Raw genomic sequence first — 25,144 nt, 5'->3', positions numbered from 1 at the left:
GGTGGGCGGTGACGCGAGGCGGCGGCGGCCAATGGGACCGGGAGGGCGGGGCATGGGGGCGGTGGCGCGGGAGGGGTGAGTGTGGGGGCCCCGTGGGGCAGTTCTGGGGGGCCTGTGGGGCAGTTGGGAGCTCCTCGGGCAGTTTTGGGCCCTGTGGGGCAGTTGAGGGGTCCAAGGGGCGGTTGGGACGGGTGTGAGGCAATTCGAGGCGTCCCTGGGGAAGTTTGGGGGAGGGGCCGGGCCAGATCAGGGGGTTCCTGGGGCACTTCGGGGGCGGGGACCGGGGCAGTTTGGGGCCCTATGAGGCAATCTGAGGGTCGAGAAGCAGTTGTGAGGGGTGTGGGGCAGCTCAGGGAGTTCTTGGGGCAGTTTGGGGCCCTGTGGGACAGTTTGGGGGCTCCCCGGGACAGTTTGGGGCTCTCTGGGGCGGTTTCAGGCTCTCTGGGGCAGTCTGGCGGGGGTCTCTGGGGCACTTGTGGGTCCCTGGAGCACTTGGAGGGGTCGAGGGGCAGTTGCAAGGGGTGTGGGGCAGTTTAAGGGCTTCCCGGGGCAGTTTTTGGATCCCTGTGGGGCAGTTTGAGCAGTCCCTGGGGCATTTGGGAGGGGTGGGGGGCAGTTTGGGGTTCTCTGGGGAAGTTCGGGGGGGGCCTTGGGGCAGTTTGGGGCTCCCTGGGGCAATTTGGGGCTCCCTGGGGCAGGATACAGGGTTGGGGGGAGGGGGGCACTTCGGGGAGGGCAGTTAGAAACCAGGGGGGGCAGTAGGAGCCAGGGGGCAGCTGGAGGATGGGGAAGGTAGTTGGGGGTGTTCTTTGGATGCAGGGGGGCAGCTGGGGGGCCGGTAGTAACCGAGAGGCACTTGAGGGGGGCAGTTGTAGCTGAAGGGGGGCGTTTCGGGGGGCGCTTAGGGGCTGGGGGGGCAGTTGAAGGGGGGGGGGGGCAGTTGTTTCCGTGGGGCAGTTGTTCCCCCCTCCCCGCCCTCCCAGACCATGCAGCGAAGGCGCCACCGAGGCCTCAGCACTGCAGGGGGTGCAGGTAGGTGTGTGTCCCCCCCCCCCCCTCCGATATCGGGGTCCCCTCCCGGACATCTGGGTCCCTTGGGGGGAGGTGGGGGTGAAGAGGGGGGCACTCCCGGACACCTGGGTCCCCACGGAGGGGGGTGTCCTGCAGCCCACCGGCTGCCTGGGTCCTCTCTAGGGAGGAAATCGGAGCCAGGGAACCCCCCCCTCGCCAGCGACTCGGAGGACGACGAGCTGCCCTGGGGTGAGTGTGTGTGTGTGTGGGGGGGGGGAACACGGTGTTATTGTAGGACCTACAAAAACACAACAGGGAGGTGGTTGCGGTAGGACTGACGTAAACACCGGCGTTGCGTTCTCGTAGGAACCACCAAAATGGGGTGGGGGGAGGATGAGCCCGGACGCCCGGGTCCGGGAGGACCCTCTGGAGTTATTGTAGGCCCTACAATAACGATCTCTGCCCCGCTCCCCCAGGCCCTGCCCTCGGAGACGCTGCCTCGCCCCGACTCGTGCCGGAGAGGTAAGTGGGACCCCGATGTGTGGGTCCCGTTGGGGTGGGGGGGTGGTTCAGGACCCCGAATCCCAACGTCCTCCCCTCGCAGCGACGCGGAGGAGCCGGACGTGCGCCCGGATGTTCGCCCCCCACGAAAACGCCGCCACGCCCCCGCACCAGGTCACCATCCAGATGTGTCTGCGCCCGGCCTGGAGGCGGACATCAGAGGACCCAAAAAGCGCCGTTTTGGCCCCCAAAATGCCCCGGAGCCAGATTCGGGGAGAAAAATAGCTATTGCAAATGTTCGGCCCCAAAAGCGCTCCCTGGACCCCAAAAAGGTTGCGGATCCAGATGTGAAACACCTGGAAGGCAGCAACCCGACTCTCGATGTCGGGAGTGATGCAGGTGTCAGGGCGCTCCAAAAAACGGCTCTTTTTCGCCCAAACCGTCACCGGACTGCCCCGGAAGTGAGCAGTAACCCAGATGTGCAGGAAAGGGGGCCAAATCCAGATGTTGGGGATGCCAAAAACGCACGGCGGATGCTGGTGGTGGACAGTGACACAGATGTGGAGGAGGTTGAGGTCCTTCCAGATGTTGGGTGCCCAAAAGTACGTAGAAAGGACCCCAAGATGCAAAAAAAACCATGTGTGGAGATGGAGATCCCAAATCCAGATGTTGGGGGTCCCAAAAATGGATGCCGGACCCTTGTGGACAGCGATACAGATGTGGAGATGGAGAGCTCCAACTCAGCTGTTGAAGGGCCCAAAAACGGACACCAGATGTTCATGGTGGACAGCGATACAGATGTGGAGGAAGATGGAGCCAATCCAGATGTTGGATGCCCCCAAACCCATCAAAAGACCCAAAATATACCCAAAAGCCAGAAGATTGAGATGGGTCCTAATGATGCAGCTGTTGAAGGTTCACAGAAGGGACGTCGGGTGCTTGTGGTGGACAGCGATACAGATGTGGAGGAGAACGGAGACAATCCAGATGTTGGATACCCTAAAACCCATCAGTCAACCCAAAACACACCGAAAAACCAAAGTATTGAGGTGGAGGCACGAAATGCAGATGTTGAAAGTTCACAGAAGGCTCATGGGGTCCTCGTGGTGGACAGTGATACAGATGTGGAGGAGGCCACTTCAAATCCAGATGTTGAGCATCCCCAAGGCCGCAGAAGAGCCCCCAGAGACCCGGAGGTGAGGACAGAGACCACAAACCGCGCTGCTGAAGGATGGCGGGCTCTCCTGGTGGAGAGCGATACAGATGTGGAAGAGGACTTTTCCAATCCAGATGTTGGGGCTCCAAAAACCCATGGAGCAACCCAAAGTGTACCCAGAAACCCAGGCGTGGAGAGGCCAGATCCACCCCAAAAGGAGCACTGGACGCTTGTGGTGGACAGCGATACAGATGTGGAGGAGAACGAAGCGAATCCAGATGTTGGGGGTAGAAAAATCCACAGAATTACCAAAAACCCCTGCAAAGATCCAGATGTGGACGTGACGAACCCAAATCCAGATGTTGCAACTCTCCCAAATGAGTGTCGGAACCTGGAAGTGGACAGTGACACAGACGTGGAGGAAGAAGACCTGACCCAACGTGGTTTTTGCCTGAAAAGCCTCAGAACACCCCAAACCACCCAGAAAGACCCAACGGTGGTGATGGAGACCCCGAATCCAGATGTTTGCGGCCTCAGCCGTGGCTCGGTGACCTCCAATGGCGACAGCGATACAGATGTGGAGGACCTCACTGCCTTTCCCAACGCTGGAGCTCCGAAACCGCATGGGACAACCCCTGAGGTCATGGATGCGGTTGCTAAGATGGCCGCTGCTCCAGATGTTGACCCCGAAGGGCCGACACGGACCAATGATGATCCAGATGTGACGGTGACATTCCCAACTCCAGGTGTTGGAGCCCCCAAAGCCCAGTGCCCGGTCCTGAATGTGGACAGTGATACAGATGTTGAGGACAACGGTGTCATTCCAGATGTTGGGGCAGCGCAAGGGTGTCGAGGGGCACCCGGCCACCCAGATGTGGCTGTGATGTCCCCAAATCCAGATGTTTCCTCTTCCGTGAGCCCCCGGAGTGGCAGTGACACAGATGTGGAGGAGGTGGCCCCCACTCCAGATGTTCGGGGCCTCCGGAGTCGAATCCGGACCCGAAATCGGCCCCATCCAGATGTTGGAGGCCCCACCACGGGCAGCGATACCGGTATGAAGGAGCCAGACCCAAAACGGTGGGAATCGCCCCCAAAACGGCGCAGTTTGTCCCCAGAATCACCCGGTGACGCAAGCGCGGAAGGGACAGTCCCAAACCATCAGGACTCGGCCCCGAATCCGGATGTGGAGGCTCCGAATCCAGATGTTGGGGCCCAGCGGCGCGATGGGGAGCCCCCGGCGAGGGGCGGGGATCCGGCTGTGCCGCCGGGGGTTCCCACCCCCGAATCCCCACGTCCGGCCCGGAATTTGGGTGTCACCGGTGATGCCGAGGCCACCCCCGGAAGGGCCGCGGATGCCACGGTGACAGAGAGTGACACCGAGGGTAAGTGGGGTGGCCCCGGACACCTGGGTCCCCCCCCCAGACACCTGGGTCCCTTCTCAAGGTCCTTTGTTCCCCCCCCCGCCGCCCCCCTCCAGAAGACCCCGAGCTCTTCCTGGAGCCCACCCAGAGCTTCTTGCCACCGGCGACCAAGGGTAGGTGGCCCAGATGGCTGGGTGTCCCCCCCCCCAAACACCTGGGTGTCCCCCCCAGATGCCTGGGTCCCCCCCGGGACACCTGGGTCCCCAGCGTGGCTTTCCTGCAGGCGCAGCCCCAGGCTGGGACCCTGAGGAACCCACCCAGCGCTTCTTCCTCCCCAAGGAGGAGGAGGAGGAGGAGGAGGAGGAAGAGCAGCCGCCTCTGGAGCCCCCCCGGGGCCCCCTGGACACCAGGGACCCCCCCGGACACCTGGGTCCCCAGCGGGGCTCTCCTACAAACATAGCTCCAGGCTGGGACCCCGAGGAGCCCACCCAGCGCTTCTTCCTCCCCAAGGAGAAGGAGGAGGAAGAGGAGGAGGAGGAGGAGGAAGAGCAGCCCCGTCCGGAGCCCCCCCAGGCTCCCCCGGCCACCAGGAGCCCCCCCGGACACCTGGGTCCCCAGCGGGGCTCTCCCACAGACGCAGCCCGGGGTTGGGACCCCGAGGAGCCCACCCAGCGCTTCCTCCCCAGGGAGGAAGAGGAGGAGGAGGAGAAGAAGAAGGAGGAGGAGGAGGAGGAGGAAGAGCAGCCCCTTCTGGAGCCCCCTCGCACCCCCCCAGACGCCTGGACTTCCCCTCCAGGCACCAGGACCCCCCCCGAACCCCTGAGTCTCCAGCGGGGCTCAACCACAGGCGCAGCCCGGGGTTGGGACCCTGAAGAGCCCACCCAGCGCTTCTTCCTCCCCAGGGAGGAGGACGAGGAGGAGGAGGAGGAAGGGCAGCCCCCCCCGCAGGACCCTCCGGATGCCTCCGTGGATGCCTTGGTACCCCCGGTGGAACCGGTGACGGTGACACCAGCCCCAGAGGGGACAGGGACTGGAGCAGCCCCCGGCGGGGAGGTGAGTGCGAGGGGACCCGGGTGTCCGGGGGGGGACCCAGGTGTCCGGGGGGGGCCCAGGTGTCCGGGGGGGGGGGTCCCCACCCCCCCCACACCCCCAAAAAGGGACCCAGGCGTCTGGGCATTGACACCCCCCCCCCTAAATCCCGCAGGTCACGGAGGGGCCCCGCCGCAGCCGGCGCCTGGCCGGGAGCCGAGGGGGCGGAGCCACGGGGGGCGTGGCCTCGGGAGGGGGCGGGGGCAGCGGGGTGAGGGGCGGGGCGACCGCCGGCCCCGCCCCCGTGCGGCGCAGCCCCCGCCTACAGGCCCCGCCCCCAACTCCACCGGAGCCAACGGCGGTGAGGGGGCGGGGTCAGGTGGAGCCACGCCCCCCGGGCAAACCACGCCCCCCGGCTAAGCCACACCCCCCGCGGGCCAGCCCCGCCCATCCGCAGGTAAGGGCGGGGTCTGTTTTGGCTGGGCGGGGCCTAAGGGGTGATGGGCGTGTCCGTTGGCTGGGCGGGACCAACGTGTAGGGTGTGTCTGTGGGTGGGCGGGGCCTCTGGGTGGTCCCACCCCCACTGGCTGCTGATTGGTGGTGAGCAGGGCGGGGCTGGGAAGTAAGGGGCGGGGTCTCATGAATGTGGCTCCGCCCCCCCCAGGAGGAGGAGGAGCCACCAGAGGTCACCGGGCACCAGCTCCGCCCCCAGGGAGGCCCCGGCTCCGCCCCCCCCAAGGTACGGTGGGAAGGGGGGGGGACAGCAGCACCCCGGGGTGTCCCCAAGTGTCCCTTGATGTCCCCGTGTCCCCTCAGGGTGTCCCCCGCCCTCCCCCCAACCTGTGTCTCTCCCCCATCACCCCAAAGTCACCCCTGAGTGTCCCCACGTCCCCCCCCAGATTCCCCCGGGGTGTCCCCGGGGTGTCCCCAACACGTCTCTCTGCCCCCTCGGTGTCCTCAGGGTTGGTGGCAGCGTCCCCATGGTGTCCCCACGTCCCCATGTTACGCTCATTGACGTGGTGGCCACCCCAGAGGTGTCGTCATGGTGTCCCCATGTCCCCATGTTCTGTTCATCGGTGTGGTGGCCACTACAGGGTTGTCCCCATGGTGTCCCCATGGTGTCTCCATGTTCTGTTCATCAGTGTGGTGGCCACCCCAGAGGTGTCCTCATGGTGTCCCCATGTCCCCATGTTCTGTTCATCGGTGTGGTGGCCACTACAGGGTTGTCCCCATGGTGTCCCCACGTCCCCATGTTACGCTCATTGACGTGGTGGCTACCCCAGAGGTGTCCTCATGGTGTCCCCATGTTCTGTTCATCGGTGTGGTGGCCACTACAGGGTTGTCCCCATGGTGTCCCCATGGTGTCTCCATGTTCTGTTCATCAGTGTGGTGGCCACCCCAGAGGTGTCCTCATGGTGTCCCCATGTCCCCATGTTCTGTTCATCGGTGTGGTGGCCACTACAGGGTTGTCCCCATGGTGTCCCCGTGGTGTCTCCATGTTCTGTTCATCAGTGTGGTGGCCACCCCAGAGGTGTCCTCATGGTGTCCCCATGTCCCCATGTTCTGTTCATCGGTGTGGTGGCCACTACAGGGTTGTCCCCATGGTGTCCCCACGTCCCCATGTTACGCTCATTGACGTGGTGGCTACCCCAGAGGTGTCCTCATGGTGTCCCCATGTTCTGTTCATCGGTGTGGTGGCCACTACAGGGTTGTCCCCATGGTGTCCCCATGGTGTCTCCATGTTCTGTTCATCAGTGTGGTGGCCACCCCAGAGGTGTCCTCATGGTGTCCCCATGTCCCCATGTTCTGTTCATCGGTGTGGTGGCCACTACAGGGTTGTCCCCATGGTGTCCCCGTGGTGTCTCCATGTTCTGTTCATCAGTGTGGTGGCCACCCCAGAGGTGTACTCGTGGTGTCCCCATGTCCCCCACGTTCTGTTCGTCACTGTAGTGGCCACTCCGGGGTTGTTCCCAACATGTCCCCATGGTGTCCTTATGTCCTCAGGTGCTGTTCACGGGGGTGGTGGCCTCCCCAGAGATGGAGGTGGCCCTGAGGACACTGGGGGGGTCCATGGCCACCTCCGTCTTCGACTGCACCCACCTGGTGACCGACCGCGTCCGACGCACTGTCAAGTTCCTCTGCGCGGTGGCCCGCGGCATCCCCATCGTCACCCCTGAGTGGCTCCACAAGGTCCCATGGGGGCGGGGGACAGGGGAGGGGGACCTTGGGGACAGGGAGAGAGTTCTGGGGGACAGGAAGGAGGATCTTGGGGTCACGGGGGTCCTTGGGGACAGGGCATGGGGTTTCTGGGGACAAAGAGAGGTTTCTTGGGGACATGGGGGTTCTTGGGGACACGCAGAGGGTCCTGGGGGTCATGAGATCCCTTGGGGTCATGGGACAGGGGTGGGGTCTTTGGGGACAAGATTGCTCCTTGGGGACATGGGGGGTCCTTAGTGACATGGGGGGGTGTCCTTGGGGACAGGGGGGTCCTTGTGGGCGTGGAATAGTGGTCTTCGGGGACATGGGGGACATTGGGGGCAGGGGACAGCGTCCTTGGGGACATGGGATGGGACCTTTGGAGACATGGACAACCTTGGGGACAAAGTAGAGGGTTCTAGGGGACAGAGGAGGGGGCCTTGGGGACAGGGGCTGCTTGGGGACAAGGAACGGGTCCTTGGGGACAGGGGATGGTGTCTTTGGGGACAGGGGGGTGTTTGGGGACAAAGGAGGGGTCTTTGGGGACAGGGGGTGGGGTCCTTGGGGACAGGAAGGTTGTGCGGGACAAGGGAGAGGGGTGTTTGGGGACACGGTGGTCCTTGGGGACAAAGAAGGGGCCTTTGGGGACAAGGGGGGACCTTGAGGACATGGGGGGACCTTGGGGACAGGCAGTGGGATCCTTGGGGACGTGGAGGCTTTGGGTGACAAGGGAGGGGGTCGTTTGGGGGTGGGGGGGGGGGATCTGGTGGGTCCGTGGGGTCGGGGGTGCCACCACGTGTCCCCCCTCGTGTCCCCAGAGCTCCCGCAGTGGCCGTGTCCTGGTGCCGGGTCCCTTCCTGGTGCGTGACAGCCAGCAGGAACGTCACTTCGGCTTCAGCCTGGCCCAGGCCCTGCGCCGCGCCCGCCGCCACCCCCTGCTCCAGGTGACCGTCCCCAACTGTCCCCAACCCTCCCCAACTGTCCCCAACCCTCCCCGAGGGCCACTGTCCTCCCCACAGGTGTCCCTGTCCCCTCACCGAGCGGGGCACCCACTGGGGACTGAGTGCAGGGTGGCCAGGAGGTGTCACCTGATGCCACCTAACGTCACCCGGTGGCCCCACGGTGGCCCCGTGTCCCAAAGTGTCCTTGTCCCCGATGGAGTTGGGTCCCCCCCGACGTGGCCTTGGTCCCATCAGGGGGGGCTTGGGGATGGCCAGAGGGGCGTCCCCTCCTTCGCTGGCGTCCCCGCAGTGTCCCCAAGGCGGCCCTGAGGTATCCCCGTCCCCTGGAGCGGCCCTGGTGGTCCCCCAGGTTGCGTCACCCCCGCGTGGCCTGGGTCCAGCGCGGTGGCCTTGGGGACGGCCTCGAAGGGGTGTCACCCGCCGGTAGAGTCAGGGAGTCGTTTGGGTTGGAAAAGACCCTCGGGCTGACGGCGTCCGAGCGTCGTCCCCGCTCCACGGAGTTCTCCCCCCCCCACACCCCCGTCCCCCGACGCCGCGTGGGACGAGTCCCCGACGCAGCCGGGGACGGCGACTCCGGCCCCTCCCGGGGCAGCCTCTCCCGGTGTCCGACCCCTTTTTCTGGGAAGAGTTTCTTCCTCGTGCCCGACCTAAACCTCCCCCGCCGCAGCTTCAGCCCCGTCCCTCTTCTTCCATCGCTGGTGCCCCGTGAGAAGGGACCGGCCCCGACCTCTCACCGACGGCCTCTCGGGTAGTTGTGGAGAGCGACGAGGTCTCCCCTCAGCCTCCTCTTCCTCGCACTCGACACTCCCAGCTCCTTGCGTCGCTCCTCGTAGGATTTATTCTCCAGGCCCTTCGCCGCCTTCCTCGCCCTCCTCTGCCCTCGCTCCAGCGCCTCGAGATCTCTCTCGTGTCGAGGTGCCCCGAACGGGACACGATCCTCCAGGGGTGGCCTGGCCAGCGCTGGGCGCAGGGGGACAATCCCCTCCCTCCTCCTGCTGGTCACGCCGTTTCTAACACGAGCCAGGATGGCGTTGGCCCTCTCGGCCACCCGGGCGCGCTGCTGGCTCGTGTTCGGCCGCTTGTCGATCGGAACCCCCGGGTCCTTTTCGGCCTGGGCGGCTCTCGAGGCCCCGAGCCTGGAGCCATGCGCGGGGTTGTCGTGGCCCAAGCGCAGGACCCGGCACTTGGCCTTCTCGAAGCTCATCCCCTTGGCGTTGGCCCACGGATCCGTAGGCTCTCCGTAGAGCCTCCCCGTCCTCATGCGGGTCAACGCTCCCGCGGAGCTTTGTGTCATCCGCAGAGTCGGCGGTGACACGCTCCAGGTCCTCGTCACGGTCGTCAGTAAAGGCCTTGAACAGAAACGGTCCCAACGCCGAGCCCTGAGGGACACCACTTGTCACCGGCCGCCGCCTGGACTCAACCCCGTTGGCCACCCCTCTTTGGGACGGCCCGTCCCGCCGCTGCTTCATCCGGCAGACCGTTTGCTCATCCCAGGCCTCGAGCCGCCCGTTTTTCCGTGAGAATTCCGTGGGGGACGGCGTCAAACGCTTTTCGAAAGCCTAAGGTAGACAAATGTCCGCAGGCCGACCGTGGGCTCACCGTGTGGTGGGAGGAGATGGCGTTCGTCAGGCAGGACCTGCCTTCCCTAAACCCGCGCCGACCCAACCCTGCTTGTCCCTCGGACGACTCGTCACGGCACTCGGGATGATCCGCTCCGTCACCTTCCCCGCTACCGAGGTCACGCCGACGGGGCCGTAGTTTCCCGGATCCTCCTTTCTGCCTTTTTTGTAGGCGGGCGCTACGTTCGCTCCCCTCCGGCCCGCGGGGCCCTCCCCCGTTAGCCGCGACTTCAGGCGGAGGACGGGAAGCGGCTTGGCCGGCACGGCTGCCGACCCTTCCGGCGCCCTCGGATGTGACCCAGCCGGTCCCTTAGACTTGCGCGCGTCCCAAGGGCGTAGCGCGTCGCCCATCGCTTCCTCGTTAATCGCCATGACCTCGTCCGGCTTCCCCTTCCCGTCTCCCGGCTCCCGAGGCCGGGTGCCCAGGGAACAGCCCGTTCCGCCGCTAGAGGCTGCGGCAAAGCCGGCGTCGGGCCCCTCCGCCTTTTCCTCGGCCTTTTGGGGCTGCGTTTCCCTCCGCATCCCGTAAGGGAGGGAGGTTTTCCCTGATCCTCCTTTCGTTGGTGATGAGTTTATAGGAACGTTTTTCGTTATCCTTAACAGCCGCCGCGGGGCTGAGCTCTAGCCGGGCTTTGGCTCTCCCGATTTTCTCCCTGCGGAGCTTCGCTGTATCCTTACGGTCTCCATGAGAGACCCGTCCCCTCTTCCAGAGGTCGCAGACTCTCCTTTTGTCCCTGAGCTCCAGCCAAAGGTCCCCGTTCCGCCAGGCCGCGTTCCTTCCCCGCCTGCTTGTTCTTCGGCGCAGGGGAACGGCCTCCCCCGCTGCCTTTCAGACGTCTCTCTGGAAGCGTCTCCAGCCTTCCTGGGCTCCTGCGTCCGTCAGGGCAGCCTCCCGAGGGATTTTGTCCGGCGGTTTTCTGACCAGGTCAAAGTTTGCCCTCCGGAAGTCTAAGGCGGCCCTTTTATAACCCCTCTCCTTGTTTCCCCGAGAGTCGGAAGCTCGACCGTCTCGCCATCGCTGGGCCCTACGCGGCCACCGCCCTTCACTTTCCCCGGCAAGTCCTTGCCCCGGTGCCGAGGAGCAGGTCCAGGAGGGCGCCTTCCCCCGTCGGCTCGTTCCCCGGCCGCGTGATTATCCCCCGACGCCTTCCGGGAACCTCCCGGATCGTTCCCTCTCTCTGCCGCGCCGTATTCCCAGCGGACAAACCGAGCGGGTTAAAGTCTTCCCCCGAGAACGACGGCAAGCGACGGCGACGTTTCCCCCAGCGGCTTCTCGAAAGCCTTCGTCCCCCCTCCCCGCTTCGCTTGGCGCATCCGGAGCGGACTCTTCCCCCCTCCCCCGGCCCCGGCGACGTCGGCTTTAGCGGCCCTTCCCCTCATCCCAACGCTCGCCGCCCCGGCGTCCGTACCCTCCATCTCCGAGCTCTCCGTACCCTCCGCCGCCTCTCCTGCCCCCTCCGTCCCTCCTGAAGAGCTCGTGGCCGTCGACGGTCGTGTCAGATGTCCCTTAGTGTCCCCTGGTGTCTTCACACCGTCCCCAAGACGTTCCCTGCGTCCCCAAGGTGCCCTTGTCCCCCCATGGGGGACGTTCCGGGGTCTGGGGAATGGACTGACGGACGCGTCCCCCTGTGTCCCCCCCCCCCCGGTGTCCCCAGGGCTACGAGGTCCACGTCACCCCCAACGTCCGCCCCGAGCCTGAGCACATGAGGGACATCGTCACCTGCAGCGGTGGCACCTTCCTGCCCACCATGCCCCACACCTACGCGGTGAGGCGACGGGGGGGGACGGGGGGGGACCCGGAGCCACGGCGGGGGGACGGGACACATGGGGGGTCCCGGAGCCGTTGGGGAGGGGACCAAGGGGACATTGGGGGACCCCAGAGCCATGGGGTTGGAAATGAGGGGACACGGAGGGGGGCGTTGGGGACAAAAGGGGTATTTGAGGGGGGGTCCCAAAGCCACCGGGGGGGGACAAAGGAGGTCCTGGGGGGTCAGGGTGCCTTGGGAGGGGGGGTGAGGGCATCCCGGGGGTCTTGGGGGGTCCCATTGGGGTCTCCTGGGGGGGGCTGGGGGGAGGTCAGAGCATCCCTGGGGTCTTGGGGGGGTCCCACTGGGTTTGGGGGGTCCTGGGGGGGGGTGATGGGGGTCCCAGGGGTATTGGGGTGCTATGGGGGGGGGTCAGAACATCCCAGGGCTCCTGGGGGGGGGTCCCACTGTGGTTGGGGGGGTCCCACTGGGTTTGAGGGGGCCTCACTGGGTTTGAGGGGTCCGGGGGGGGTGATGGGGGTCCTATGGCGGGTTGGGGTCCCATGGTGGGGGGGGGGGGCTCAGAACATCCCAGGGCTCTTGGTGGGGGGGGAGGGGTCCCATTGTGGTTGGGGTCTCCCGGGGGGGGGGGGCGTTTGGAGGGGTCAGGGCATCCCAGGGCTCCTGGGGGGGTTCCATTGGGGTCTCCCGGGGGGGGCTGGAGGGGGGTCGGGGGGGGGGATCAGGGGATCACAGGGCTTTTAGGGGGGGTCCCGTTGGGGTTGGGGGGGGTCCCACTGGGTTTGATGGGGCCTCGCTGGGTTTGGGGGGTCCTGGGGGGGGTGATGGGGGTCCCAGGGGTATTGGGGTGCTATGGGGGGGGTCAGAACATCCCAGGGCTCCTGGGGGGGGTCCCATTGTGGTTGGGGGGGGGGGGGGTCCCACTGGGTTTGGGGGGTCCTGGGGGGGGGGGTGATGGGGGTCCCAGGGGTATTGGGGTGCTATGGGGGGGGGTCAGAACATCCCAGGGCTCCTGGGGGGGGTCCCATTGTGGTTGGGGGGGGGTCCCACTGGGTTTGGGGGGTCCTGGGGGGGGGGTGATGGGGGTCCCAGGGGTATTGGGGTGCTATGGGGGGGGGTCAGAACATCCCAGGGCTCCTGGGGGGGGTCCCATTGTGGTTGGGGGGGGGTCCCACTGGGTTTGAGGGGTCCTGGGGGGGGGGTGATGGGGGTCCCAGGGGTATTGGGGTGCTATGGGGGGGGGTCAGAACATCCCAGGGCTCCTGGGGGGGGGTCCCATTGTGGTTGGGGGGGGGGTCCCACTGGGTTTGAGGGGTCCTGGGGGGGGGGGGGGTGATGGGGGTCCTATGGCGGGTTGGGGTCCCGTGGGGGGGTGGGGGGGGGCTCAGAACATCCCAGGGCTCCCTGGGTGGGGGGGTGGGGGGGGTCCCAGTAGGGGTTACTGGGGATACTGGGGACTCCAGGAAACCTGGGAGCGTTTGGGGGGCAAAAACCCAGCTTGGGGAGGGGGGGGGGGGCAGTCCTGGCAGTGGGGGGCGTCTGGGAAGTGGGGGGGTGGATGGGGGGGGGGGGGGGGGACACGACACGACCTCAGTGACCCCCCCCCCCCGTTTTTTGCAGCCGCGGCGGCTGGTGATCTCGTGCGCGGCGGACGCGGGGTGCTGGGCCCCGGCGCTGGGCGCCCGCTTGCCCTTGGCCTCGGCCGAGCTGCTGCTGACGGGGCTCCTGCGCCAGCGCCTCCAGTTGCCCCCCTTCCTCCTGCCCCCCCCCGACGGGACCCCCCCGCAAAGGCCTCCTACCCCCCCCCCACTACTACAGGACCCTCCTCACCCCCCCGGCGCTGCCCCAGAGCCCCGCGCCGCTGCCGCCTCCCCCCAGGGGGTTGGGGGGGGGGTGACGACCCGTGGCAGGAGCCGACGACCCCCCCTGGAACCCCCCCGGGACCCCCCCGGCACCCGGAGGCGGCCGGCGGCCCCCCCCACCCGCTAATAAAGGGGGGTTTTTGGCAGTGAAAAAACGGGTGATTTGGGGTTTTGGGGGGGAGACGGGGGGGGGGGGGGGGGGTGTCACCTCCCAGGTAGGGGACACCAACTCCCCCCTTCTGGGGGACGGGGGGGTGTCACCTCTCCCGTGGGGTGGGGGACACCAAATCCCCCCTTTTTTTTGGGGGGGGGGGGGGATGTCACCTCCCCCTTGGGGTGGGGGACACCAAATCCCCCCCTTTTTTGGGGAAACTTGGGGGTGTCACCTCCCTGGTGGGGTGGGGGACACCAAATCCCCCCTTTTTTGGGGGGGACGGGGGGGTGTCACCTCCCTGGTGGGGTGGGGGACACCAAATCCCCCCCTTTTTTGGGGGGGACGGGGGGGTGTCACCTCCCTGGTGGGGTGGGGGACACCAAATCTCCCCTTTTTTTTGGGGGGGGGGGGGATGTCACCTCCCCCTTGGGGTGGGGGACACCAAATCCCCCCTTTTTTGGGGGGGACGGGGGGGTGTCACCTCCCTGGTGGGGTGGGGGACACCAAATCCCCCCCTTTTTTGGGGGGATGGGGGGGGGGGGGTGTCACCTCTCCCGTGGGGTGGGGGACCACAAGCCCCCCTGCTTTCGGGGGGGACAGGGGGACACAGGGACCTATGGGGACAACGAGGGGACACGGGAAGACACGGGAGGGGCTGTGGGGACGCACAGGAGGTGACGGGGACGTGGAGGGGACACGGGGGGAGAGGTCCATCTGCACGGCCGTGGTGGCCCTGGGGACACCGGGACCCTCTGGGGTCGCCGCGGTGGCCTTGGGGACACTGGATTTCCCCGTAGGGACACCAGGACCCCGTTGGATGGTGGTGGTGGCTTTGGGGACACCAGGAAGCCCCATGGGGACGCTTCAAGGGGACGTGGGGTGACGTATGGGGACGGGGAGGCACGTGGAGAGGTGACACGGGGACATGGGAGGGGGCGTGGGGACAAAGGGGACAGGTGGGACACGTGTTGGGGACAAAGTGACACAGGTCCAGGACTGCAACAGTGCCGTGTTGATGCCACCGGTCCCCGAAGAAGCCACCGGTCCCCAGCGAGGCCATCGGTCCCTAACGAAGCCACCGTCCCCTACCGCCGTCCCCGCAGCAGCCCTGGGAGGGCGGCGGTGGCATCCCGGCAGCGCTGGGCCACGGTGGTGGCCGCGGTGGCATCGGGGACGCCAGGATTGACGAGCAGTCCCCGCGCCATCCGCAGCGTCCCCAGGAGGTGGCCCTTGGCCAGGTGGGCGCTGGCCTCCCACAGCCCCTCGGCCACTGCCACCGCTGCCATCAGGTCCCTGGGGACACCGGGACCCTCCTGGGCCACCCCAGGAGCCGCAGGGCCACCGCGTGTCCCCTCAGGGCCACCGCGTCCAGCAGCCATGGCAGCCACGGTGGCCTCGATGTCCTCGAGGCAGCGGCGCAGGTGACAGTAGAAGTAGGTGGCCCCGTGACAGGCGGCCACCAAGCGTCCCAGGGGCTCGTGGGCCGCCGCCGCTACCCGTCTCCGTTCCTTGGCCACCGCCGTCTCCACCATTGCCACCACCGTCTTCTCGGTGGCCTCAGTGGCCGCCTGCAGCCCCGCGCTGGCCTCGGCCACCCGTGTCTCATGGTCTGCTACCGCCTCGGCCATCGTGGCCACCTCTGAGGTCACTGGCAGTGCCCGGGTGGCCCCCAGCAGCTCCTGGCGCGCCTTGTCCTGCTGGGCCACCGCCGCTGCCAGGTGGTCCGTGGTGACCTCAGTGGTGGCCCCCGCGGTGGCCGCGGTCCCACAGGCGTCCCGCAGACGCACCGCGTCCCCTGCCAACCTGGCCCAGATGGCCTCCACAGAGGCCACCGCCTCCCGCCACCTGAGGGTGATGGTTGCCGCGGTGGTCCAAGGGTCCCCCGCAGTGGCCCCGGGGACAGCGGGATCCCCTGGCGGGACAGCAGCAGGCTCAGGGGTGGCCCCTGTGGTGGCCCCGGCGGTGGCCAGGGCACGATGGAGGCGGGTGGCCTCTCCATGAAGGTGGCCCATGGCCCGCTTCATGTCGGCAATGAGGGCCACCAGCCCGGCCCGCAGTGAGCCCGGTGGCACGGCCAGGGGGACGTCCCCTGGGGTGGCCCCCAGCTCGCCCAGGATGGCCACCACAGTCACCAGCGGCTCCAGCAGCTCTGGGGACACCTGGGGACAGGGACACGGCCGGTGGCACGGTCCCCCGTGTCCCTTATCTCCTGGGTGTCCCCCACGTCCCTTGTCCCCTGTGGCATCTGATGTCCCCCGTCCCCTCTGCTGTCCCCACGTCACCCTGGGGTTCCTCCATGTCCCCTGTCCCCACCCTGGAGTTCCCTACGGCCTTTGTCCCCTCTGGGGTCCCCTGATGGTCCCTTCAGGGTCTCCCGATGCCACCCTCATGTCCCCCACGTCCCTTGTCCCCTCCTCGGGGTCCCCCAAAAGCCCTTGTCACCTTCAAGGTCCTCTGATGCCACCCTGGGGGTCCCCATGGCCCTCGTCCCCTTTGGGGTCCCCTGATGTCATCCTGGGGTCCCCCCATGTCCTCCGTCCCCTTCATTGTCCCCAGTGTCCCCCCGGGGTCCCCCCCCACCCTGTGTGACCCCCACGGCCCCCTGTCCCCCGTCACCGCCATCCCCTGTCCCCGTCACCCCCCTGCCACCCCATTCCCTGTCCCCACGTCGTCCCCTCTCCCGCCCTGTCCCCTCTGCCGCTGCCCTGTCCCCCTGTCCCCGTCACCTTCTCACACCCCTCCCACCCCCATGTGCTCTGCCACCCCCCTGCCACCCCCTCGCCCCCTGTCCCCATCGTGGTCACGCCTGTCACCCCCATCCCCCCTCCCTGTCACCCCCTGCCACCCCCTGTCCCCTCTGTCACCCCCTGCCACCCCCGTCCCCTCTGTCACCCCCTGCCACCCCCATCCCCTCTGCCACCCCCTGTCCCCCCGTCCCCATCCCCCTCCCTGTCACCCCCTGCCACCCCCTGTCCCCTCTGTCACCCCCTGTCCCCTCTGTCACCCCCTGCCACCCCCATCCCCTCTGCCACCCCCTGTCCCCCCGTCCCCATCCCCCTCCCTGTCACCCCCTGCCACCCCCTGTCCCCTCTGTCACCCCCTGCCACCCCCGTCCCCTCTGCCACCCCCTGTCCCCCCATCCCCATCCCCCTCCCTGTCACCCCCTGCCACCCCCTGTCCCCTCTGCCACCCCCTGTCCCCTCTGTCACCCCCTGCCACCCCCTGTCCCCCCATCCCCCTCCCTGTCACCCCCTGCCACCCCCTGTCCCCTCTGTCACCCTCTGTCACCCCCCTGTCCCCTCTGTCACCCTCTGTCACCCCCCTGCCACCCCCGTCCCCCCATCCCTATCCCCCCTCCCTGTCACCCCCTGTCCCCTCCGTCACCCCCTGCCACCTCCTGTCCCCATCCCCCCTCTCTGTCACCCCCTGCCACCCCCCGTCCCCTCTGTCACCCCCTGCCACCCCCGTCCCCTCTGCCACCCCCTGTCCCCCCGTCCCCATCCCCCTCCCTGTCACCCCCTGCCACCCCCTGTCCCCTCTGTCACCCCCTGCCACCCCCTGTCCCCTCTGTCACCCTCTGTCACCCCCTGCCACCCCCTGATCCCCCATCCCCATCCCCCCTCCCTGTCACCCCCTGCCACCCCCTGTCCCCTCTGTCACCCTCTGTCCCCTTGTCCCCATCCCCCTACCTGTCACCCCCTGCCACCCCCTGTCCCCTCTGTCACCCCCTGCCACCCCCGTCCCCTCTGCCACCCCCTGTCCCCCCGTCCCCATCCCCCTCCCTGTCACCCCCTGCCACCCCCTGTCCCCTCTGTCACCCCCTGCCACCCCCATCCCCTCTGCCACCCCCTGTCCCCCCGTCCCCATCCCCCTCCCTGTCACCCCCTGCCACCCCCTGTCCCCTCTGTCACCCCCTGCCACCCCCGTCCCCTCTGCCACCCCCTGTCCCCCCATCCCCATCCCCCTCCCTGTCACCCCCTGCCACCCCCTGTCCCCTCTGCCACCCCCTGTCCCCTCTGTCACCCCCTGCCACCCCCTGTCCCCCCATCCCCCTCCCTGTCACCCCCTGCCACCCCCTGTCCCCTCTGTCACCCTCTGTCACCCCCCTGCCACCCCCGTCCCCCCATCCCTATCCCCCCTCCCTGTCACCCCCTGTCCCCTCCGTCACCCCCTGCCACCTCCTGTCCCCATCCCCCCTCTCTGTCACCCCCCTGCCACCCCCCGTCCCCTCTGCCACCCCCCTGCCACCTCTCTGTCCTGTCCCCTCCCCCACCCTGGCCACCCAGCGCCGAGATTTGTCCCACCTCGGGGGGGACGATGGCCCCGGTGGCCTCGGGGGTCTCCATAGGCGGCGGCGGTGGCTTTGGGGACACGGAGGGGACGCGGAGGGGGGACACGCGGGGCCGGGACGCGGCGGCGGCGGTGGCCGGACACAGGCCCCGGGTTGGGCCGGGCTCAGCCCACGGGGGCTGGGCGAGGGGACGCCGCCAGCGGGGACGTCACCCGCCCCGTCACCCCAGCACGGCCACCCACCCCCCCGGTGTGTCCCCCCCCCCCCCGTGTCCCCAACGGGACCCCGCAGCCCCCAGCGTCCCCCCGCAATGTCCCCGGAAGGGCCCCAGCGCGGCCACCCCCATTCCTCGGTGTCCCCCAATGGCCCCAACAGGGTCCCACGGCCCCCGGTGTCCCCCGATGTCCCCAACGCAGCCCTACGGTCCCTGATGTCCCCCCCCCAATGTCCCCAATGTGGCCCCAGCACGGCCACTCACCCCCTTCCGTGTCCCCCCGTGGGACCCCACGGCCTCCAATGTCCCCTAATGGGACCCCACGGCCCCCAATGTCCCCCCTGATGTCCCCAGTGGGGGCCCAGCACGGCCACCCGCGGTCCTCGGTGTCCCCCAGCCCCTGACGTCCCCCACTGTCCCCAGCGCAGCCCCACGGCCCACCCGTCCTCCCCCCAGTGTCCCCCCAAGACGGTCACCTGCAACGTTCAATGTCCTCCCCGTGTCCCCCTGACGTCCCCAACATGTCCCCGGTGCTGGCTCCAGCACGTCCCCAGCGCGTCCCCAGTGCTGACCCCAACGGTGGCCTCAGTGTCCCCAACGTGTCCTCAATGGCAGCCCCAGCGTGTCCCCAACGATGTCCCTGGAGTGTCCCCAGTGCTGTGGCCCAGGTGGCCTCAGAGATGTCCCCAACGCAGCCCCAGTGGTGTCCCCAGTGTGGCAACGGCTCGTCCCCAGTGCTGGCCCTCAGCATGTCCCCATGGTGGCCACGATGATGTCCCCAGTGTCCCCCCCAGTGCTATCCCCGACATCCCCGCGTGTGTCCCCACCGTGTCGCCCATGGCTTGGGGACATCCAGCCGGGCACCCCTGGGGACACTGGGGACAGTCCCGAGCCCTTTGACGGGGATGGCCTGGGGACACCCCTCCTCCGGGTGTCCTCTGAATGGGGTGGGGACGTCCCCTTGCCCTGGCGTCCCCGTGTCCCTGCCATGTCCCCAACCCCAGTGACAGGTCGGGGGCTCGGCGCGTCCCTGAGGTTTATTGGGGGGACGGGGGACGGTGTCACCAACCCGTCCCTGGTGTCCTCGGGCCACAAGGGGGACCACAAAGGGGACATCCTCAACCTCCTCAGGTGGGACAGGGGACACCCCGGTGTCCCCAGAACAAGGAGGGACCCCGGGGTGTCCCCAGATGGGACATCGGGATGTCCCCAGGTTGAGGAGGACCCTCTTGGTGTCCCCCGCTGGGACAGGGGACATCCTGGTGTCCCCAGAACAAGGACGGACCTCTGGGTGTCACCAGATGGGACATCGGGGTGTCCCCAAGATGGAGAAGGGACATCGGGGTGTCCCCAGGATGAGCAGGACCCTCCCGGTGTCCCCATCCTTGTCCCTACTCGTCCCCCGGCAGAGCCTCCAGCGCCCGGGCCAACCTCTCCGTCCCCTCCTTGTCCCCCATGGCTGTCCCCAAGGCCACCACGGTGTCCCCCAGGGCCCGGGCGCTGGCAGGGAAGCCCTGACCCATCTCCAGGTCCTGGGTGACAGCGTCCACCAGGGTCCTCAGGTGGTCGGTCACCTCCTCCAGCATCCCCAGGGTGACATTGGCGTCGGCGATGGCCTTGGTGGCCTCAGTGGTGGCGGCGGCGGCGGCGGCGGTGTCCCAGGCCAGGCGGCGGTAGCGGTGGGCTTGGTGACGCTGGTGGCTGGCGGCGGTGGCCAAGTGACGCTTGGATGTCCCCGTGCCCCACAGGGCCACCTGGCAGACCAGGGCGACGGTGGCCAGGGAGGGGACGAGGTGGCTCTCCTGTGTCACCCCCAGCGCCTCCCGCACCACGTCCAGGGACACTGCGGGGACATCGGGGGGACAGGGACATCACCTGGTGTCCCCAGTCCCCTCCCGGTGTCCCCAGTCTTGTCCCAGTGTCCCCAGTCCCCTCCCAATGTCCCCAGTCTTGTCCCAGTGTCCCCTCTCCCCTCCTGGTGTCCCCTCCCAATGTCCCCAGTCCCCTCCCAGTGTCCCCAGTCTTGTCCCAGGGTCCCCATCCCCTCCCAGTGCCCCCCGTCCCCTCCCAGTGTCCCCTCTCCCGTCCTGGTGTCCCCTCCCAATGTCCCCAGTCCCCTCCCAGTGTCCCCAGTCCCCTCCCAGTGTCCCCTCTCCCCTCCTGGTGTCCCCTCCCAATGTCCCCAGTCCCCTCCCAGTGTCCCCAGCCTTGTCCCAGTGTCCCCTCTCCCCTCCTGGTGTCCCCTCCCAGTGTCCCCAGTCCCCTCCCAGTGTCCCCAGTCTTGTCCCAGTGTCCCCTCTCCCCTCCTGATGTCCCCCACTCCAGTGTCCCCAGTCCCCTCCCAGTGTCCCCAGTCTTGTCCCAGTGTCCCCAGTCCCCTCCCGATGTCCCCAGTCCCCTCCCAGTGTCCCCCAGTCCATCGCAGTTGAGGGGAAGCTCTACACTGGTCCACACTGGTCTGTAGGACACCCAACTGGTCTTTACTGGTCCCTACTGGTCTACGGTGGCTCCTACTGGTCCCTACTGGCATATACTGGTTTGAACTGGTCTGTGGAGCTCCTTAGCAGCCCATATAGGTCCAGGCAGGTCTATAGTGGTCAGAGCAGAGTAGCTTCTACTGGTCTGTAGGGTTTCTTACTGGTCCATACTGGTCTGCAGGGTCCTCTACTGGTATTACTGATCCAAAGAGATCTGTAGGGTTTCCTACTGGTCTGAACTGGTCTGAACTGGTCCCTGCTGGTCTACAGCGATGCCTACGGGATCATACTGTTCCACACTGGTCTGTAATGGTCCTTACTGGTCCATACTGGTCTACAGTGGTCAGGCTATGGGAAAGTTTGTACTGGCCCGCAGTGGTCGTGCACTGGTCTGTACTGGTCCCTACTGGTGTACACTGATTCTTAGTGGTCTCTAGTGGTCTGAACTGGTCCATTCTGGCCTATACTGGCCAGGGCAAGAGAAAGTCTATACTGGTCCGTAGAGCTTCCTCCTGGCCCATACTGGTCTGTAGGGTTCTCCACTGGTATTACTGGTCCAAGCGGATCCGTAGGGCTCCCCACTGGTCTAAACTGGTCCCTACTGGTCTGGGCAAGGGAAAGTCTCTACTGGCCCGTAAGGCTTCCCACTAGTCCGTACCGGTCTGTAGGGCTCCCTACTGGTCTAAACTGGTCCCTACTGGTCTGGGCAAGGGAAAGTCTCTACTGGCCCGTAGGGCTTCCCACTAGTCCGTACCGGTCTGTAGGGCTCCCTACTGGTCTAAACTGGTCCCTACTGGTCTGGTCAAGGGAAAGTCTCTACTGGCCCGTAGGGCTTCCCACTAGTCCGTACCGGTCTGTAGGGCTCCCTACTGGTCTCTACTGGTCTGTAGGGTTCTCCACTGGTGTTACTGGCCCAAGCGGATCCATAGGCCTCCCTACTGGTCTGAACTGGTCCCTACTGGTCAGGACAGCAGAAAGTCTCTACTGGTCTGTAGGGTTCCCTGCTGGTCTGTAGGGTTCTCCACTGGTATTACTGGTCCAAGGGGATCCGTAGGGCTCCCTACTGGCCTGAACTGGTCCATTCTGGTCTATACTGGTCCGTACTCACGCAGGGGAACGCAGAGAAGCATCAGCACCAGGGTGACGGTCCGGACCAGCCACAGACCCCAGCGGCGCCGGCGGTTCCGGCGCAGCTCCTGCTCCAGCTCCTTGGCGCTGGCATCGGCGGCCACCGCCAGCGCCCGGTAAAGACCTTCGGCGTCGAGCCCCGGAGTCGGCGTCGCTGCCGCCGTCGCCACCGTCGCCATCGCCGCCACCAACGCCGCTTCCAGCCCCGCCAGCGCCGCCTCCGCCTCCTCAAGCGCCGCCTTCGCCTCCGCCAGCGCCGCCGCCGTCACCACCGTCCCCGGCGTCCCCAGCGCCTCCGCCAGCCCCGCCAGCGCCTGCAGCGCCTGCCTGGAGGCCGCCGCGGCCGAGGCCACCGCCGGGGACAGCGGAGGAGAGGACATCCTGCGGGGGACCCAGGCGTCCGGGTGGGGACCCACGTATGTGGGTGGGGACCCAGGTGTTCGGGGTGGGGACCCTGGGGGACCCAGGTGTCCTGCAGGGGACCCAGGCGTCCGGGTGGGGACCCACGTATGTGGGTGGGGACCCAGGTGTCTGGGTGGGGACCCAGGTGTTCGGGGTGGGGACCCTGGGGGACCCAGGTGTCCTGCGGGGGACCCAGGTGTCCGGGTGGGGACCCCTCCCCAAGCCCTTAATGGAGATAACAGGGACCCAGGCGTTTGGAGGTGGGACCCGTGTGTTTGGGTGGGGATCCAGGTGTCCGGGATGGGACCCGGGCGTTCAGGGATGGGATCCAGGCATCCAGGGATGGGACCCAGGCGTCCGGGAGGGGACCCAGGCGTCCGGGGATGGGACCCGGGAGTTCGGGGATGGGATCCAGGCATCCAGGGATGGGACTCAGGTGTCCGGGAAGGGACCCAGGCATCGGGTTGGGGACTCAGGTGTTCAGGGATGGGACTCAGGCATCGGGATGGGGACCCAGGCGTCCGGGGATGGGATCCAGGTGTCTGGGAGGGGACCCAGGTGTCTGGGATGGGACCCGGCCGTTCGGGGATGGGACCCAGGCATCCAGGGATGGGATCCAGGCATCCAGGGATGGGACTCAGGTGTCCGGGAGGGGACCCAGGCATCGGATTGGGGACTCAGGCGTTCAGGGATGGGACTCAGGCATCGGGGATGGGACCCAGGCGTTTGGGGATGGGATCCAGGCATCCAGGGATGGGACCCTGGTGTCCGGGAGGGGACCCAGGCATCAGGGTGGGGACCCAGGCGTTCAGGGATGGGACTCAGGCATCTGGGAGGGGACCCGGGCGTCCGGGAGGGGACCCAGGCATCGGATTGGGGACTCAGGCATTCAGGGATGGGACTCAGGCATCGGGATGGGGACCCAGGCATCCAGGGATGGGACCCAGGTGTCCGGGAGGGGACCCAGGCATCCAGGGATGGGACCCAGGCGTCCAGGAGGGGACCCAGGTGTCTGGGAGGGGACCCGGCCGTTCGGGGATGGGACCCAGGCATCCAGGGATGGGACCCAGGCATCTGGGGATGGGACCCAGGTGTTCAGGGATGGGATCCACGCATCCAGGGGTGGGACCCAGGTGTCCGGGAGGGGACCCAGACGTTCGGGATGGGACCCAGGTGTTTGGGGTGGGGACCCAGGCATCGGGTTGGGGACCCAGGCATCCAGGGATGGGACCCAGGCGTCTGGGAGGGGACCCAGGCATCCAGGAGGGGACCCAGGTGTCCGGGAGGGGACCCAGGTGTCCAGGGATGGGACCCAGGCGTTTGAGGATGGGACTCAGGTGTCCAGGAGGGGACCCACGTGTCTGGGAGGGGACCCAGACGTTCGGGGATGGGACCCAGGCGTCTGGGAGGGGACCCAGGCATCCAGGGATGGGACCCAGGTGTCCGGGAGGGGACCTAGGCATCGGGGTGGGGACCCAGGCGTCCGGGAATGGGACCCAGGCGTTTGGGAGGGCACCCAGGCGTCCGGGAACGGGACCCCCTCCAGGGGCCAAGGTGTCGCGGTTGGGGACGCCCGTGCACCCCTAGAAGAGGGACGCGGCCGTTGGTGCCACAAGGCGTCCGGGCGTGGCCGCCATTGCCCCCGCGAGGAACCCGAGGCGTCCGGGCGCAGGAACGCCGCCACTTCCCTTTCCGCAGCCACGCGGGGACCCAGCCCAGGCCTCCGCCTGCCATCCCCCCCCCCCCAAAAAAACCCCGGCACCCCCTCCCACCCCTGGGGGGCTGTCGTCCCCCCCGCACCCCCCGTCCCTGCAAGGCACCCGCGCGGCCGGGTCTGGCCCTGCCAGCACCTACCTCCCCGTGTCCCTCGGGGACGGTCCCCACAGCCGGTGGCACCGACGTCACTGCCGCTCCCACGGGAGCCGGGCATCCGGGGAGACGGGAGGGACCCGGGCGGCCACGGTCCCGCCGCCCCTCCGACCCCCGCTTTACCCCCAGGGCCCTGATTTACACCCTCGGGGACCGCGTTTACACCGCCGGGGCCCTCTTTTGCACCCCAAGGCCCCGGATTTACCCCCTCGGGGCTCATATTTGCCCCCTCCAGGCTCAGATTTACCCCCCGGGGCCCTGGTTTACCCCCTCAGGCCCCGATTTACACCTCTAGCACCCTCATTTACACCTCCAGGGCCCTGATTTACCCCCTCGGACCCTGATTTACACCACCACGGATCAGATTTACTCCTCCAGGGCCCTGATTTACCCCCTCAGGCCCCGATTTACACCTCTAGCACCCTCATTTACACCTCCAGGGCCCTGATTTACCCCCTCAGGCCCCGATTTACACCTCTGGCACTCTCATTTACACCTCCAGGGCCCTGATTTACCCCCTCAGGCCCCAATTTACACCCCTAGCACCCTCATTTACACCTCCAGGGCCCTGATTTACCCCCTCAGGCCCCGATTTACACCTCTAGCACCCTCATTTACACCTCCAGGGCCCTGATTTACCCCCTCGGACCCTGATTTACACCACCACGGATCAGATTTACTCCTCCAGGGCCCTGATTTACCCCCTCAGCCCCCGATTTACACCTCTAGCACCCTCATTTACACCTCCAGGGCCCTGATTTACCCCCTCAGCCCCCGATTTACACCCCTAGCACCCTCATTTACACCTCCAGGGCCCTGATTTACCCCCTCAGGCCCCGATTTACACCCCTAGCACCCTCACTTACACCTCCAGGGCCCTGATTTACCCCCTCGGACCCCAGTTTACACCTCTAGCACCCTCATTTACACCTCCAGGGCCCTGATTTACCCCCTCGGACCCCAATTTACACCTCCACGGATCAGATTTACTCCTCCAGGGCCCTGATTTACCCCCTCAGCCCCTGATTTGCACCTCCAGGACCCTCATTTACTCCTCCAGGGCCCTGATTTACCCCCTCAGGGCCCTGATTTACCCCCTCTGGATGTGATTTACACCCCCAGGACCCTGATTTACCCCTCAGGGCT

General features: G+C 67.1%; 3 protein-coding genes across 4 annotated transcripts; 1 reads left to right on the top strand and 2 right to left on the bottom strand.

Annotated features, from left to right (window-relative positions):
* The first annotated feature begins 59 nt into the window (after positions 1-59).
* Positions 60-13,612, top strand: LOC141735107 (uncharacterized). Its single transcript, XM_074567553.1, has 13 exons — positions 60-75; positions 984-1,032; positions 1,195-1,260; positions 1,488-1,533; positions 1,616-4,050; positions 4,146-4,202; positions 4,313-5,082; positions 5,234-5,515; positions 5,723-5,797; positions 7,063-7,248; positions 8,073-8,198; positions 11,491-11,601; positions 13,222-13,612. Exons 2-13 carry the CDS (start codon positions 987-989, stop codon positions 13,588-13,590), a joined length of 4,569 nt encoding a protein of 1,522 aa, XP_074423654.1. The 5' UTR covers positions 60-75; positions 984-986; the 3' UTR covers positions 13,591-13,612.
* Positions 13,613-14,606: 994 nt separating this feature from the next.
* On the bottom strand, positions 14,607-18,156 carry LOC141735169 (uncharacterized). The gene is made up of 2 exons (XM_074567750.1): positions 17,922-18,156; positions 14,607-15,776 (listed from the first exon to the last, which is right to left on the bottom strand). Exons 1-2 carry the CDS (start codon positions 17,961-17,963, stop codon positions 14,703-14,705), a joined length of 1,116 nt encoding a protein of 371 aa, XP_074423851.1. The 5' UTR covers positions 17,964-18,156; the 3' UTR covers positions 14,607-14,702.
* Positions 18,157-19,141: 985 nt separating this feature from the next.
* Positions 19,142-24,631, bottom strand: LOC141735144 (uncharacterized). 2 transcript variants are annotated; one of them, XM_074567687.1, is made up of 3 exons: positions 23,984-24,631; positions 21,708-22,108; positions 19,142-19,965 (listed from the first exon to the last, which is right to left on the bottom strand). In XM_074567687.1, exons 2-3 carry the CDS (start codon positions 22,105-22,107, stop codon positions 19,514-19,516), a joined length of 852 nt encoding a protein of 283 aa, XP_074423788.1. In that variant the 5' UTR covers position 22,108; positions 23,984-24,631; the 3' UTR covers positions 19,142-19,513. The 2 variants fall into 2 exon arrangements, with proteins under 2 accessions (XP_074423788.1, XP_074423787.1); XM_074567686.1 differs by lacking the exon at positions 23,984-24,631 and having other exon boundaries at positions 21,708-22,794.
* Between the last annotated feature and the right edge of the window lie 513 nt (positions 24,632-25,144).

This window comes from Larus michahellis, chromosome 29 (genome assembly GCF_964199755.1).
Source record: "Larus michahellis chromosome 29, bLarMic1.1, whole genome shotgun sequence".
Lineage (NCBI taxonomy): Eukaryota > Metazoa > Chordata > Aves > Charadriiformes > Laridae > Larus > Larus michahellis.
Note: the sequence above shows the minus strand (reverse complement) of the source record. Positions and strands in the feature narration are given on the sequence as shown.